The 15,868-nt window shown below is 49.2% G+C and overlaps 1 protein-coding gene across 1 annotated transcript; it reads right to left on the bottom strand.

Annotated features, from left to right (window-relative positions):
• Positions 1 to 1,877: 1,877 nt before the first annotated feature.
• Positions 1,878 to 3,774, bottom strand: LOC144118498 (uncharacterized). The gene is made up of 2 exons (XM_077651421.1): positions 3,427 to 3,774; positions 1,878 to 2,216 (listed from the first exon to the last, which is right to left on the bottom strand). The coding sequence occupies exons 1-2, from the start codon at positions 3,635 to 3,637 to the stop codon at positions 2,008 to 2,010; spliced, it is 420 nt and encodes a 139-aa protein (XP_077507547.1). The 5' UTR covers positions 3,638 to 3,774; the 3' UTR covers positions 1,878 to 2,007.
• Positions 3,775 to 15,868: the final 12,094 nt, after the last annotated feature.

Here is a 15,868-nt window from a genome sequence, read left to right as displayed (position 1 = left end):
TTCTGTTACAATTATTATTTTTTTTATTATTTCTATTGTTACGTGTTCCTCTGGAACACCGTGATCGGTATATCGATCTCTACCCTCCCCACCCCACCCCCCGGATTCCATTCTACTGAGCTGGCGTATTTCATTTCGCAGTTTTGCAGGTCAGCCGGTTACTCCGCTTTAGCAGCAGCACACTCTCCATCCTAACACACTTCCCACTTAAAGCCCTCCTCCCCCTCGGGGTGAAGGACCTATTTAAGCCCGCCAGTGATGAACGCTTTACCCAGGCGAAGACAAGTCCCCTTGTCGAAACGTTGCCGAGCATACTGAGGCTTTCCCCACCCTTGTTCACTTTGTCGATTATGGTTTATTGTTATCCTAACTATTTTCTAGCGTTTTTTATGTACGAAGTATTTTATGTATTGATCCCCCCCCCCAACCCCACCCCCCATTCCCCAATGAACTGTACCCTCTCTCGAGTGCCTTAGGATATGCATTGAAACCATAAATAAATAAATCTACATTACGTTCCCTTTACGCGCAACGGCCAAATTTCGGTAGAGGCGAAATAGAAAAACGCTTGCGTTATCTGTGCTCTTTAAATAACCCCATTAATTCGGAGTGTTCTACTACAGCGTCCCTCGCAGCCACGTGCAGCCTAGGTATGTCAACCTCTACGTGCCCTACCTTACACTGAACACAGTATTGACGCCAACTAACAACTGATGCACGAGTTTCTATGTAGTTCGCACTTTACTAGATACCTAAAGAAATTACAGGTGGACAAAATTAATCCGCAACCCTCCAATAAATGGACTCACTTGAAGCACATGTGCAGCTTTGAGAAATGAATAGTACAACATAATTTGTTACCTCCCCCCCCTCCCCCGCCACCCTCCTACGATGGATGCCGATGAGGTAATAGTTTCGGTAGCGGGGCACAACACGGGAGGGTAAAACGGAATAACTTGCTGGGAGGGTCATCATCATCATCATCATCATCATCAGGCTGACTACATTTACTGCAGGGTAAAGGCCTCTCCCATGTCCCCCTGCTACGCTTGCCTTCTCTTCGAATCCACTCCGTTACCCTTAAGGACCAGTGGTTATCTTGCCTTCGCAGTACATGCCCCGCCCAAGCCCATTTCTTCCTCTCGATTTCGACAAGATGTCATTACCCGCGTTTATCCCTTCACCCACTCTGCCCGCCTCCGGTCTCTTAACGTTACACCTACCATTTTTATTTCCATGGCTCGCTGCGTTGTCCTTACGCTGAACCCTTTTCGTTAGCCTCCACGTTTCTGCCCCGTAGGTGAGTACCCGTAAGTGCTGGGAGAGTAGACAGTTCGAAATGTACGCGCTACTTGGGATAAATACTAAAAGGGACACAACGACGCACACCACAAGCACAAACTTACAACTGCTTGTTACCATTTCATGACACAGAAGGAAACAGCAGTCACTGCGGTGGACGGATAAGCTGTCTACACTTGGAGAGGAGAGTACAGGCAACGCTGCGGGTGCAACTCCTCCGTCAAGACCCGATACAGTTCAGGTTCCTGCGCGCACGGCTAAGCTTTTGTCGGCAAAGACGGTGAGAAGCAGTGTTCTAGAGATATAGAGGTGCGTTTGAAAAGATTACTGTTATCTCGACCGGCGCAAAAGTAAACTCGCAGGCTACCCAGAGAAATCCGGCTGCAGTGAAGTAGTAAAGTTGAACACTCAGAGGGAGATTTATAAACACTGGCGGAAGCCTTCTAGCCGCGTCTTCTGCTTATAATGGAACGCCGGCATCCACATGTATATTCTGGCCTTAAGCCCGGACAGTCTGTACTGTAATGCATTACACACCCTCATGGGCACGCAGAAACGCACGAGTCTGGCTTGTATACTGTTTAATGCACATCTAAATGGGCGTTTACTAATGTTTCAAAGAGAGGGTGAACTGCCTCACGACTGCACCATGGCACTGTGCAGGAGCGTGGAAGACTATGGCGGCGGGACTGGCCTTTATTGCGCTCAGACGACGCGCGGGTGGTAGGCCATGACCGCGTTGGCGAGGAACATGAGGCTGTTGAGGATGCCCAGGGCGCCGGCGATGGAGCCCTGGACGTAGATGCCCATGCGTGTCTCGATGCACAGGTACGCGATGCTGGCCGGCACGTGGATGAAGGTGGCCATGAAGTAGTTCATCCGGTACACCGTGGAACCGGGGATCTCCAGCGCGCCTGCGTTGCGCAATTATTGATGGGCTTGGGCAGTTTGGTACGCGTGCTTACAAAATTAGTTTTAGCGCAAGAAGACCGGGACACACTACACAATCACCGCGGTGACTCGGTGGCTTTGGCGTTGGATTGCTGAACGAAAGGTTGTGGGATCGAATCCCTGCCGCGGTGGGATGCGAAAACACCCGTGTGCTATGTGGTGTCAGCGCGCGTTAAAGAACCCCAGGAGGTCGAAGTTAATTATAAGCCCTTTATACTACAGCGTCGCTCGCAGCCCACGTTAAGCCTAGGGACGTTAAACCCCACATGCCGTAGCACACAGAGAACACACTAAGGACGGATGCCAAATACTACTGAGAAAAGCCACGCGTTTTTATGCAGTGCGCGCGTTACCAGATGCATTTTATGATAACACGATCGGTTTGTTGGGTATGGTGACGACATAGCTGCAACAGCTGAGAGTTGGGCAGTTCCGGATTTTATTTTGCTTCAAATGTGGGCATCGCAATAATAATCGTGTACCGCGACTGTGGTTGATGTGTGCGTGCCGCTTTTTGATGTGATATCTGATTAAATAAATTTAATCCAATGTCCTAGGGAGGACTCTATAAAAACGCGTGGCTTGTAAATAAACCTCAGTAGGCAGTTGTGGCCATTCATGCGCGTGTACGATCCTTGTCCCTGTCTTCTGGTCTACATCCACTTAATTTCGGAGGTTGCACCGTGGTACGAACAATGCGATGTTTCTCATGGACACGCCATACAGTGTGTGAGTACATTTGCGAACGTCGTCTGTGTCTGGGCCTTACGCAAAAACTAACTCAAGCGTTAAGTCGTTCCAGACCTGGCTGCAGTTATATTACGGAACAAAATTGGGTGAAATCGCGTAGTTCCGTTCTAGAATGACCACCTGAAATTACACTGAAACTAATCACATTCCAGCTAGCCCACATAGCTCTAGGGTTTTACCTTCAGAAGCAGCAGCAGCCTGACACCGTGCTTAGCCATAAAGGGAGGAGGAGCGACGGCCCTTCCTAAGCGGAAACATTTCTATGGGAAAACGCACTGACCCTCCACTTGTCTCTCCGAAGCTTAAGAGGTGTATTGGGCGAACAGAACCGCCACCCCATTCGAGAGTAACTCAAATCCGCCCCTGTGCTCAGCTGCTCATGTGGCCGGCCTTCAGATGTAGAAACAGAAGAGTGCCACTTGCCGACCAGCACGCAGACCAGTATGAGCAGTGCGTTGAAGAAGAAGACGATGGAGGCGATGAACAGGATGAGGGCGTCGAGGCGCATGGTCAGGTTGCAGTCGCCGTCCAGGCGTCCCTCGCTCAGCAGGAACACGATGCCGGCGCCGACGACCATCTGGAACAGCTTCAGTATGCCGCTGGCCGTCAGCACGTACTCGCAGTAGCAAGCCATGGTGGTCGGCCGATGTGGGGTCAGTCGCTGGACGGGAGAAGGGCGCCGCTTTCGTGGAGGACCTGGACCGGCCGCTGGCTTTCGCCTGCTCAGTTCTTCACGACGCAGCTGTCTCGAGCTGTAACCACGGCTCTGTGGTCGCGTGCAGCTTCTTCGTTGTCTGAGGCGCGACGTCCGATGGCGGCAGACAATCCTAAATGGAATTAATACAAAGAGGGACAGCGTCTACAATATGCATGCAGGGAAGGCTAGCGCGGGTTTATAAACCATTGCCCTGACGACTTAAAAGACGTATGGGCGTGACAGACTGGTGTAGATAGATTGATACATGTGGCTCCCTCAGTCCAGATGGGGTACAGCACTAACACCTCCGAGGTGTTCGTCATCATCATCATCATAAGGGAGGTTATGTCCGCTGTAGGACAAATGCGACTCTCAGTGACATCCAATCACAAGATACGGGAAGTTGAGCACGTTCCAATCGACATGAACCACCAATCGCTGCAATCAGCCTTGTCTTGCTCCCATCCCGCTCACCTGATTCCAGGAAATCCAATACAGTGTCACCACATGTATTTTTATCACCCCTGGCGACGATGGTCTTCCCTTGGCATCTACTGTATCACCCTAACGGGCCATGCAGTCAATTTTTATTCTATTTGCACGTCCCGCCCAAGTCCATTTCTTGCCCATGATTTGAAATAGGGTCACGAACTTGCACTTCTAATCCCCGTCGCTCTGTTTCTATCTCTTTACGTTTGCCATTATAATTTTCCATTCGTGTCCTCTCAGCGTTCTCCCTAATTCCAAACCTTTCCGTTACGGCCTGAGTTTGGGCCTTCAGGCTTGTACTGACACAATTTTTAGACAACTTTCTCTTGAGAGACATCGGGGATTCAAGTGCATCAGCTGCCTTCATCAGATATACTTGATTTCCCTATCTTTAGCGAGACAAAGATGGTGTATTTTCTGTGTGCTTTGCTTGAGAAAAATATTGCTTTCTATACGTCTTCCTGGGTATATAAGCGGGCTTGGCTTCTCTAAATCAAATGGTAAGCAGCGCTTGTATGCTCTTAGTTTTCTTGTGCCTCGTTCCCTGAGAGCCTTTCAATCATTTTTCTTCAACCTAATTTTATGGCGCGCTGTGTAGATGCCAGCGACTTATAAAGTCTGCAGAGGCGTTTACGTTCCGTATTTTTTTCATTCTCGTGGGCTCATTGATACGCTTTTGTAACCCTTTCTTTATATGGACACACAAACTTCGCCGTGGTATGTTTATACCTGTACCGTACTCTTACCTCTCATTCCGAGCCCACATCGCCATTTTAGCGAGGCGTTTAGTTGGCCGGCAAGGTTTAGGTGGCCCGTGTTTTTTATTCGAATGCAACATATCAGGGCAGGTAGCGACCGCCCATCCGAATCACGAGAGCGAAATAACTATAAGAATGGGATGGAGCGCATATAGCAGGTTTTCTCAGATCATGATTAGCAGTTTACCAATATCCCTCAAGATAAAAGTATATAACAGCTGTATACCTTGCCGGTATTCACCTATGGGGCACAAACGTGGAGGCTAACGAAAAGGGTCCAACTAAAGGACATCGCAGCGAGCTATATGGAAAGAAAATTGATCGGTGTAACGTTAAGAGAGAGGAAGAGGGCAGTATGTAAAGAAATTAGCGCGAAAAACAACGACAAAGGATAACGGACGAGTCACATAAGACGATTAAAAAGCGCATGTGTCTCCTCAGTTGTCCTTTGTCTTTGATTTTCGAGCTTATTTCTTTACATAATGCATCACCAACTAGCCCGACAGGACGCCCTTCTGAAGAGGGCAGAGTGGGTCATGAATCAAACACGGGTCAATGACACCCTAGTCGAAATCAAGAGGAAGAAATGGGCTTCGGCAGGACATCTAATGCCAAGGCAACGTAACCGATGGTCCTTAAGAGTAACGGAGTGGATTCCAAGAGAAGGAAAGCGTAGCAGGGGATGGCAGAAAGTTTGATGGGCGGATGAGATTAAGAGGTTTCCGGGGATAGGCTAGCCGCAGCTGGCACAGAACAGGGTTAATTGGAGAAACATGGGAGAGGCCTTAGCCTTGCAGTGGGCGTAGTCGGTTGATGATGGTGATGCAGCGTTTAGTGGTGACGGACGCACTTTGCCGCATCCTCAGTAAGAGGTCGCCTATGCGAAGTAGATTTCATGTCGCGTCTTGAAGAGCTCGATATTCGTGGTTTGCTTCTGAGGTTCTCCGCAAGAGACGGTCACGCACATTTTGTTGTAGTACGCGCCACTCTAAATCGGGACGGCGATGATGCGCGCAGGATCTGTCGAATGCCGTGCACTAAATGTAACGGTAGAGCTCCTCCCTATCGGACCATATACAGTACCTCGTTGGGCTTCCTGGTGCAACACTGCTGGGCGTGTTTCGTGTAGAGCTTGAAAAAACACGAGAACAACGAGGCAGAAGGACGGACATGTGGCGTTTGCGTGTTCGTCCTATAGCCATTATTGCGCCTCGGTGTGCACTTGGACTCTCGACGGTCAGCAATTTCAGACTAAGCTGCAAAAAGCCAAATTCAAAACGAATGTCAGTGGTAGTTCGTCGGGCGGCCGCTGAGCGGTGCGAGGGGGAAAACTTGACGGCCGCATGAGGCCCGTTCTGGCGGACAGAAAAAGTTATTCGGAGTCCCGGCCGCCGCGGTGGCTCAGTGGTTAGGGCGCTCGACTACTGATCCGGAGTTCCCGGGTTCGAACCCGACCGCGGCGGCTCCGTTTTTATGGAGAAAAAACGCTAAGGCGCCCGTGTGCTGTGCGATGTCAGTGCACGTTAAAGATCCCCAGGTGGTCGAAATTATTCCGGAGCCCTCCACTACGGCACCTCTTCCTTTCTTCTTTCACTCCCTCCTTTATCCCTTCCCTTACGGCGCGGTTCAGGTGTCCAACGATATATGAGACAGATACTGCGCCATTTCCTTTTCCCAAAAACCAATTATTATTATTATTATTATTATTATTATTATTATTATTATTATTATTATTATTATTATTATTATTAGTGCCGGCCGCACTAGATGCGCCGGCGGGACGCGCGCCGCCCACGCATACATAGTCCGGCCGTGTCACGATGTAGAACTATATCCAGGAGGTGCTGCTAGGATTTTGATCATGGCTCGCGCTTCGTTGTGCAATGCTCAAGACTTTCCACTACTGAATTAAAGCCCTTGCGGCACTAAAGCGCTTCGAACGTTCAAAGACTGCTGCTGTAATTCCCACGCATCCACATGTTGTCCCAGCGTTCTACGAAATGTCCTGTATAATTCCGACGTTAAGATCGGAAAACTGAGCGAGTTGGTGCTGATTCATTTTTACGCAGGCCAAAAAAAGAAAAAAAAAACATGGACAAGAGGCAGAGATGGATAAAATAGAAGCGCTTGTGCTGTATTCATCTCTGCCTCTTGTTTGTTATTTTGTGTGTGTGTGTGTGTGTGTGTGTGTGTGTGTGTGTGTGTGTGTGTGTGTGTGTGTGTGTGTGTGTGTGTGTGTGTGTGTGTGTGTGTGTGTGTGTGTGTGTGTGTGTGTGTGTGTGTGTGTGTGTGTGTGTGTGTGTGTGTGTGTGTGTGTGTGTGTGTGTGTGTGTGTGTGTGTGTGTGTGTGTGTGTGTGTGTGTGTGTGTGTGTGTGTGTGTGTGTGTGTGTGTGTGTGTGTGTGTGTGTGTGTGTGTGTGTGTGTGTGTGTGTGTGTGTGTGTGTGTGTGTGTGTGTGTGTGTGTGTGTGTGTGTGTGTGTGTGTGTGTGTGTGTGTGTGTGTGTGTGTGTGTGTGTGTGTGTGTGTGTGTGTGTGTGTGTGTGTGTGTGTGTGTGTGTGTGTGTGTGTGTGTGTGTGTGTGTGTGTGTGTGTGTGTGTGTGTGTGTGTGTGTGTGTGTGTGTGTGTGTGTGTGTGTGTGTGTGTGTGTGTGTGTGTGTGTGTGTGTGTGTGTGTGTGTGTGTGTGTGTGTGTGTGTGTGTGTGTGTGTGTGTGTGTGTGTGTGTGTGTGTGTGTGTGTGTGTGTGTGTGTGTGTGTGTGTGTGTGTGTGTGTGTGTGTGTGTGTGTGTGTGTGTGTGTGTGTGTGTGTGTGTGTGTGTGTGTGTGTGTGTGTGTGTGTGTGTGTGTGTGTGTGTGTGTGTGTGTGTGTGTGTGTGTGTGTGTGTGTGTGTGTGTGTGTGTGTGTGTGTGTGTGTGTGTGTGTGTGTGTGTGTGTGTGTGTGTGTGTGTGTGTGTGTGTGTGTGTGTGTGTGTGTGTGTGTGTTGAGTAAACATGATTCTGACATTATAGCTTAGCTGGCAAAATGCGTCGTTTTCAGTGTAAAATGATGCAATTATCGCTCACATGAATGTACTGTGCGCTACTGCTCCGCGCTTTTTGGTCATTTGTATTCAACAGAGGCAAAGTTGTGTCTTCTCATGAGGTTGAGTTGCCTTTGGAGGCCTCATAGCAGAGTTGTAGGTGGCGATTTGTTTAAGTCCGCAAGCACTTATAGTGGCCATTACCCGCATTTAGCCGCTGTGTGTTTGTTTATCTGTCTCTCTGTCTGAAGCCAGCTTTGTGGCAGGCTGCTCGCCTGCCCACTGGGTGGTGAGCTACCTGCACAGGTATATATTATATACCTAGCAACCTGCCCAACGTGTCAGGCGACAGCTCCATCACTGGTGAGAGGCTGCTCGGGAAGGACAACCTGGGTCGCAATCCAAGCACCTCCGATGGCAGCACCTGCCATAGAACCATCGCGCCAGGAGAAGACTACCAGGGATCTATGAATGGAGAGAATGATCAATTCCGCATGTATAGACATGGTCATTAACCCATTATCACTATCCGAACAAACGGAACACTGGATCTGAACTCCGCAATCGAAATGAAAACCGAACTGCTAGCGTACCTAATTCGTATTTGGCCTAAGTATGCATATCGGCTACATTTTTTGCTTGTTTGTTCGTTCTTTGATGTGTTTTTCCATTGCATGGATCTGCCAGGTTGCCTTCCCTCTCGGCTTCTTCTTCTTCTTCACTATCGGCTATTATAGCTCCTTCTTTCTCCTTCTTCGGCGACATTCTACACGAAGAAATAAGCCTATCGATGAGCAGATTCGTATGGTACACGCGCTTTTGCAGATGCGCGCAAAGCGCGCACTAGAAACAGAAGGATACAACTACTGAATGTTCCAAGTCAAAGTCGAAAGATTAATTAAAGGTGCATTGGAGAAACACAACTAATGTTTATTTGAAAAAGAGCGTCTATTACACTGCATCGCACTCACGTTGGACCACGCGAACTTTTTACGAACCCTGTCAAGGCTGCGTAACGAAATAAAGTGTTTACAACACGGGCCGTCCAATCGGTAGTGAATGTAAAACAAAGCACGCAAGTGGCCTTTAAAATGACTGGAGTACACACTCTGGAAATAAATTTGCATTTTTGTGAGGGCCCTGAGCGCAAAAACACGTTTTCCCCATGGTGAGACTTTGCACTTGCAGCATGGATCAGGCTTAATTAGTCGTTCGGCTGCTGATCCCAAGGTCACGGGTTAGATTCACGGCAGCGACGGCCGTAGGAGAAAAACAAAAGCGCGCGTGTGCTAGCTGTGCGATGTCAGCGCATGTTAAAGAACCCCAGGTGTTACATAATACGGATTCCTCCACTACGACGTCCCTCACAGCCCATGTGTCGCTTCGGGACTTTAAACCCTATTATATTAATAACAAGCAAAAGGCTTTTAGGCCTTATTATCGGCTGTTCATAGAATAAGGATGCATACTTATGTGTATTTAGTGCTTTCTGACACACCTACTGGAAGAACACGTTGGTCAAGCGGTATTCACGTGGGCGGATAAACCCTGCCCAACCAAAGACAACCCGCGACCCCGCATCACCTGACTGAAACATCACGCCTCTTCGAGGGGTGGGGGGAGGGGGGCAGCAAACGTCGAACGCCTGCCGCTGCCCTCCAGCAGACAGTGGCGTCCCTGCTGGAGCAGTCCTTGGTGGGCCATCTCCAGGTTTCCACGGATGGCTCCGTGCTCCCCGCCACCGACGAAGCTGCTGCATGCGGCCTGTGTCATCCCGGCCTTGGGCGCTGCGAGGTCCTGCTGCCTGAGCTTTCCAGCCAGCTCCACAGCGGCACAACTGACAGGCCTCCACTTGGCCGCGGACGTCCTGTTCCTGACACCCTGGCACCAGCCTGCAGTCATCCTGTGTGACTCCTGGCCTGTTCTCTTGACGTTAAGACGCGTCCAAAACAGGCAGCACACCGTGGCCCAGCTGAGAGCCCGCCTCATGTGCACAGAGGACACCGGCCGGCCCCTCTCGCTGCTATGGCTGTCCTCCCATGTCGGCATCCTCGGGAACGAGGAGGTGGACCTGTAAGCAAAGGCTGCCCAAAGCAACGGCACCACAGTCTCTCCAGCAGTAACCCGGCTGGACTTCACCCGACCTTCGCCCTCCGACAGGCCGTGCTGTCCCTCCACCAAGACGCCCGTCTGGCCGCAGGTGGCCGCTTCCTGCGTCTACCTACCCAGCACCCCTGGCATGAGCGGACTGTCCTCCTACGACTCCGCATGGGCTCCTTGTGGACGGCAGCCCGCCTGTACCACCACGGAAGGGCTCCCTCCCCTGCCTGTTCCTCCTGCGGAGCAGACGAGACCTTGGCCCAAATGCTGTGCGTCTGCCCTACTCTCGACTCCGCCTGCGGCCCCATGTCGAGAGGGTACCGTCTCCTGGACCTATAGCGGCATCAACGGACCAGGACCTCCTCCTCCCGGCCCGCAACTAGATGCCAGCCTTTCGGCTCCTGCTGGAGTACCTCCAGGCAACTGGACTGTCATCCAGGCTGTAAGGTGCCAGGTAGATTCAAGCCGTGCTTCTTCGGTCCTCCCGGCACCACCGGTCACTGCGCGCGCTGTGAAATCCTCCCCCCCCCCCCCAATCCCATTCCCCCCCACCCCAGCTTCGAAAGAGTGGCAGAAGAAGATCGTATCTCCTCTACACGTAGTCCCAAGTAGTAGTAGTTCTCACCCTCCCGAGGAGGTTAGCGGCGTTAATGTCTTCGCGTGACTGGCAAGTATGCAGCTCGGTTCGTGTGGCAACAGCTGTTGGGTAACAGTGATGTCCTGCTCGATTCCTTGCTGCCCGCGTGAATGCGGCCAGGGGGAGGGTGTGCCGCCGGTCGACGAAGTGTCGACGTCGTGCACATATACCTCCCCGCCGGGTTACCCCGTGCGAGTGCCGCTTTTATATATCAGCTGCCGTTATAGCGAAGCCGACAGGCGGATAAAGTTATAAGCAGTGTTTCAGGAGATTAAGTGTAGAATATTCAGAAGGTACGTGACGTTTATGAGCTAAATAAACCGAAAAAATGTATAGGCGATAAACTGGATTGAGGCGAAGGAAGATCCTTCTTTCACTCACCAATCTATTCCCGTTCTATTCCAATTCTGGGTACAATGTATCACTCTCCATGCTATTCCAATTATACAAGGATGCTGAACTGGGCGATTGCAAATTGGAAAAGGTGCACGTTTAAAAAACCAGCGCGAAAGAAGAACGGGACGGAAGCGAGGGAACACGGAGAAGATAGAAGAACGTCCCGTTCTTCTTTAGCGCTGGTTTTCTAAACATGTCTTCCAATTATGATTCTATTCCAACTCCGACTACGCAACTACGCAAAAAGTGTCACATAGTGAGACCGCGGCGTGTTCTCATTAACCGGCGCAGTGGATCACCATTTAAGCGATGCACCACTGCATGGGAAGGTAAGTTTCAAATACAGCCGGCCGTGGGGTGTGTGAGACCCAGGTACGTTCTTGCCGAGCAATGCGAGAAGGAATTTATAGCCCCTGCAAGGCTAATTTTCGCACAGATAGTTCTTCCGAAGGCTGTATATTAATGCCTATTGCCAGAAAAGCTAGTGGCAAGTGTTAGCTTGCCTACTCGCAGATGCTACAGAAAATCCCAGCGAAGGCAACAAAAATAGGAAGGCGTCATCAAGCGGCCATAGAACGCACACAGCAAGCAGAGCACCACCATTTCAGACAATCATATACATGTTCGTCTATATACATGTACTCCCCACTGATATGCAACGAATGCTCGCTGCATACTGCTTACATGTGCTAGTCAAGTTGGAGGTTAGCTTGCGAAAGGGATTCGAATTGACCACATATGCAACTTTAATTGTATACCTTTCCAGACTCTCTACCTCTTTGCTTAAAGCGCAGTTGACGTGTCCACCGAAATGTAACACAGTTACTGCGCAATTTCCTTTCCTCAAAAACGAATTTTCACATCAAAATTGTGATGCAACCGTTTGTTGTAGTGTTCCCGGTGGCGTCATACGCGCGCGTGTGTGTGGGTGGATGTCAGTGCACCCAGGGACAGTGATGCTTTCGCATTCCCACACGTAAGCAGTCCAATTTTTATGCATTTAGGCCTGCTGTTAGAGCCATTTTCATTTTGTAGCGATAGCTAATTGCGGTAGCATTTCGAGCATTCAGCGTGGCGGCGCCGCCACCGCCACATGTTGGTCAAGTGGTGCGGAGCAGCTGTTGCTGCTGGCGGCGTGGCTCGCTGGCGAAACAGAGCTGCAACAGCTGTGCGCATGCGCCATGTCCAGTGGGACGAAGATGAAGGAACGCCCAGAGAAACGGAGCGGCGAAAGTCTGACTTTACAATTCAATTGAGCTCCACTCGGCCAGCTGTAGTATCGCGTCACTCCAGGTTTAACCAGAGCTAAACCACCGACAATTTTTTGCTGCATCATTCTTCGTCTGGAGTCTCCCTCCTCTGCCCTACAAATGGAGAGGGTGACGGTTGACAGGTGGAGAGTGGCAAATCCCCCTAAACACCACCGAGCAGGTGGAGGCTTCCCACAGACGCGGACTGACAGTTTTCGCTTTCATTAAAAAAATGCATCGCAGAGAACAGAATTCCGTTACTGACGCCACAGCATTAATACATTGGGGTAAAAAAAAAAACGCAACAATATATAGCGCAGTGACTCTGTGTTCTGTCTGAAAGTGTGGAGGGAGTAAATTATGAGAGAAAGAGGGGCCGAGTGGATGGCTGTGGAATAATTTCGAACCTGGGGCTCTTTAACATGACCCCCTGCGTGTGGCTCAGCGGTTAGGGCGCTCGGCTACTGAGCCTAGTTCCCAAATTCGAAGCCGGCCGCGTTTCGATGGAGGCGAAACGCAAAAGGCGCCCGCGTGCTGTGCGATGTCAGCGCAAGTTAAAGATCCTCAGGTGGTCGAAACTATTCCGGAGCCCTCCACTACGGCCTCTTTCGCCATTCAATCCCTTTTTTCCCTTACGGCGCAGTTCAGGTGTCCACCGAGATATGCGAGACAGTTACTGCGCAATTTCCTTCCCTCAATTAGTGATTTTTTAGAAATAATGCCACAGTATCTGTCACTTCTTGGTGGACACTCAACTACACCTTGAGGGAAGAAAGAGGTGCCGCAGTAATTTCGACCATCAGGGTACCTTTGATGGGCACTTTCCTAGAAAACAAATTATCCAAAGCACACGTGAGTCTTATGTTTCGCCTGCATCGAAACGCGGCCGGGATTGATCCTCACACTCGGTAGCCGAGTGCAATGAAAAAACTGTAGTACAAACAGCCAGGTAATGCACTCAGAGGTATCATCTTTTACATAAGGACGCAGCAGGTCCTATATTCGCAGGTAATCAGCTGTGTGGAAGAGAGCTCTACGCGCGTGAACACTACCTCCCCCTCTTATGGTTCAACGATGATGCTTCTTTATGAGCGATTTGTATGTATTTTCACTCCCCTTCCCTTTCCTGCTCTGCGGCATGGCTTTCGTCAGAGTCAGATTCGAAGTCTTCCAATTTTTTCTTTTTCTTGAAAGGCCGTTAAGCGCCCAAGTGTCAGCCTTCGCAGCAGGTGCTTGTGCCACACTACATGCGCTCACACATAACTTTGCTTCAAACCAGGTCCTTACCACAACTACTACACATTATGTATGGGACGTTGATATCGCAGGTTTTAGTGGGCGATTTCATTGCAAGTGGCATGAAAGCTAGTTGCTTCTCTGCAATCCATCACATATTCTGTATTAGAATCAGCTCAAAACTACACCCCTGAACAAAACATCAGAAGTCATATGCTAGCAGCAAGCACCGCACAGATCTAATATTCCCAGAGCATTTGAATACTTCTCAGTTTTTAGCATAGGCTATCAGTACCCAACATTTTGAGGCAGTTTATAAAATAAAATGCAAAGACAGTGAAGTTTCACAGGCTGGTAACTGATAGTGTGGATGCTCACAGATGAATGTTTCATTCCTTAATACCCCAATTTAAGACGGGCAAAGACAGGATACACACTCATAGTGACATCCCATCAGTGTCGGCTCCAATGTTGGGCCAATTACCAGTGCTGCTTGGGTACATGACACAGCAGTGTGATAAACAGCACAAATATGTCTGCGACTGGCTGTAGGCAAAATCAACACCATAATGCTTTTATTTCACCGAGTTAAACTCGGCAAGCACACATACGGAATATATGGCAATTGAAATGTACAAATACGCACAGCACAGACAGATCACTCAGTTTGATTCACGAGCAAAAGAGGAACGTGAAGTGAGCAAGTTCGCTAATGCATTGGGAAGGCCTTTAAAGCAGTTCCCAGGCCTTCATTTTCACATGCTGTCACTTGAAGGAGAGAAAAATATATAAGAGAAATAGTAAAGTTGCTGCAGTAAATAGTCTTACAGAGCAGACAATCATAAGTGTAAACGATCATGGGAAAATAAGCTGTCCCAATGCAACAGCCATTTCAGACTTGGCTGCAAAAATAACATTATCTTTAGCACATGCTGTCAAATAGTTCTTGACCTTTAGTACCATTACACAGAAACAAAATCATTAACATGTATTCTAGGTAGCATCAGTTCCTTGTCAGCCTCTATACCTTCGGAGACCAGCACACGCACAAAAGGAGAGTTTCACAGGCAACACCACAGGATCACTCTTTTGAAAACTGAGGGTCAAAGCAATGAACAGTAGTTTTGTGGAGTCACCAGAGAAATCCGACAAACATTTCATATGCACACCCCTCACCAAAAACAATGCACTGCTCTAAATACTGAGTGTTTCCGTTTCATCACAATATTGGGTACAGACAATGTTACAACATCCATACATGGCAACCACATAACTACCTTTCAGCAGGAAACTTTCCTGCTTAACTGCCGGTAACGACATACAATGGTAGCCCTGCAAGTCTTTTTACAGGCTCAACAGAGTGTTTCAGATAGTGGACAAATAGCCTAACGTTGATAGGACTAGATGCTCCTTACAACTATCAGCATACCGATTATGCTTAAATACACATATGACGCAGAACAGCTCACAATTTGGCTGAACACGATACACCAGGAGAATACTGTTTAAAATCTACTAAACCTTCTGTATGAAGATGTGTACATAACTCTTAAACATACAGCTGTCTCAAACAAAAGCAGGCAAGCAGAGATCCCAAAATACAGGTAGGCTTGCTTAGAGCAGAAATTTCATTTTTTTTAAATTTGCATTTTTTTAGGCCTGGGTTCTCAAACTATGTTCTGCGGAACCCTAGGATTCCTAGCAGAAATATTTTTGCGCTCCGCGAGCACCACAGTCCTAGCAAGCTACACCCCCCCCCCCCCCCCTTCCTCCACCCACTTTATTTTGAGACTAATAGTTACTTGCTTATAGTAGACTGTCCCATTTTACAGTCAGTCATTATTATTATTGAATTTGGCCATTTTTTCTGAAGGGCTGTGTGTCTGCATGCTCTTTCTTGCATGCACTTCAGTCAAGGAGAGGTGGAAGCCAACACATGCTGGATTCCTCGGCTCCTTTGGAAGCCTTCCTCAAGGCTAAAAAGACTACGAAGCCGCCGCGGTGGCTGAGTCGTTATGGCGCTCGGCTGCTGACCCGAAAGAAACACGCAGGTTTGATCCCGGCCGCGGCAGTTGAATTTCGATGGAGGCGAAATTCTAGAGGCCCGTCTACTGTGCGATGTCAGTGCACGTTGAAGAACCCCAGGTGGTCGAAATTTCCGGAGCCCTTCACTATGGCATCCCTCATAGCCTGAGTCGCTTTGTGACGTTAAACCCCCATAAACCATAAACCAAAAAAAAACTGAGAACCCCTGGGCTAGGCTAGTGCACCTAATGATGAA

This window comes from Amblyomma americanum, chromosome 2 (genome assembly GCF_052857255.1).
Source record: "Amblyomma americanum isolate KBUSLIRL-KWMA chromosome 2, ASM5285725v1, whole genome shotgun sequence".
NCBI lineage: Eukaryota > Metazoa > Arthropoda > Arachnida > Ixodida > Ixodidae > Amblyomma > Amblyomma americanum.
The sequence above is the reverse complement of the archived record's forward strand: the minus strand, read 5'-3'. Positions and strand labels throughout refer to the sequence as shown.

Excerpts from the sequence above, each read along its gene's own strand:
- LOC144118498 (XM_077651421.1), bottom strand. The coding sequence starts at position 3,637 with ATGGCTTGCTACTGCGAGTACGTGCTGACGGCCAGCGGCATACTGAAG. Across the intron at positions 2,217-3,426 it reads ACTGGTCTGCGTGCTGGTCG|GCGCGCTGGAGATCCCCGGT; the intron begins GCAAGTGGCACT and ends TGCGCAACGCAG.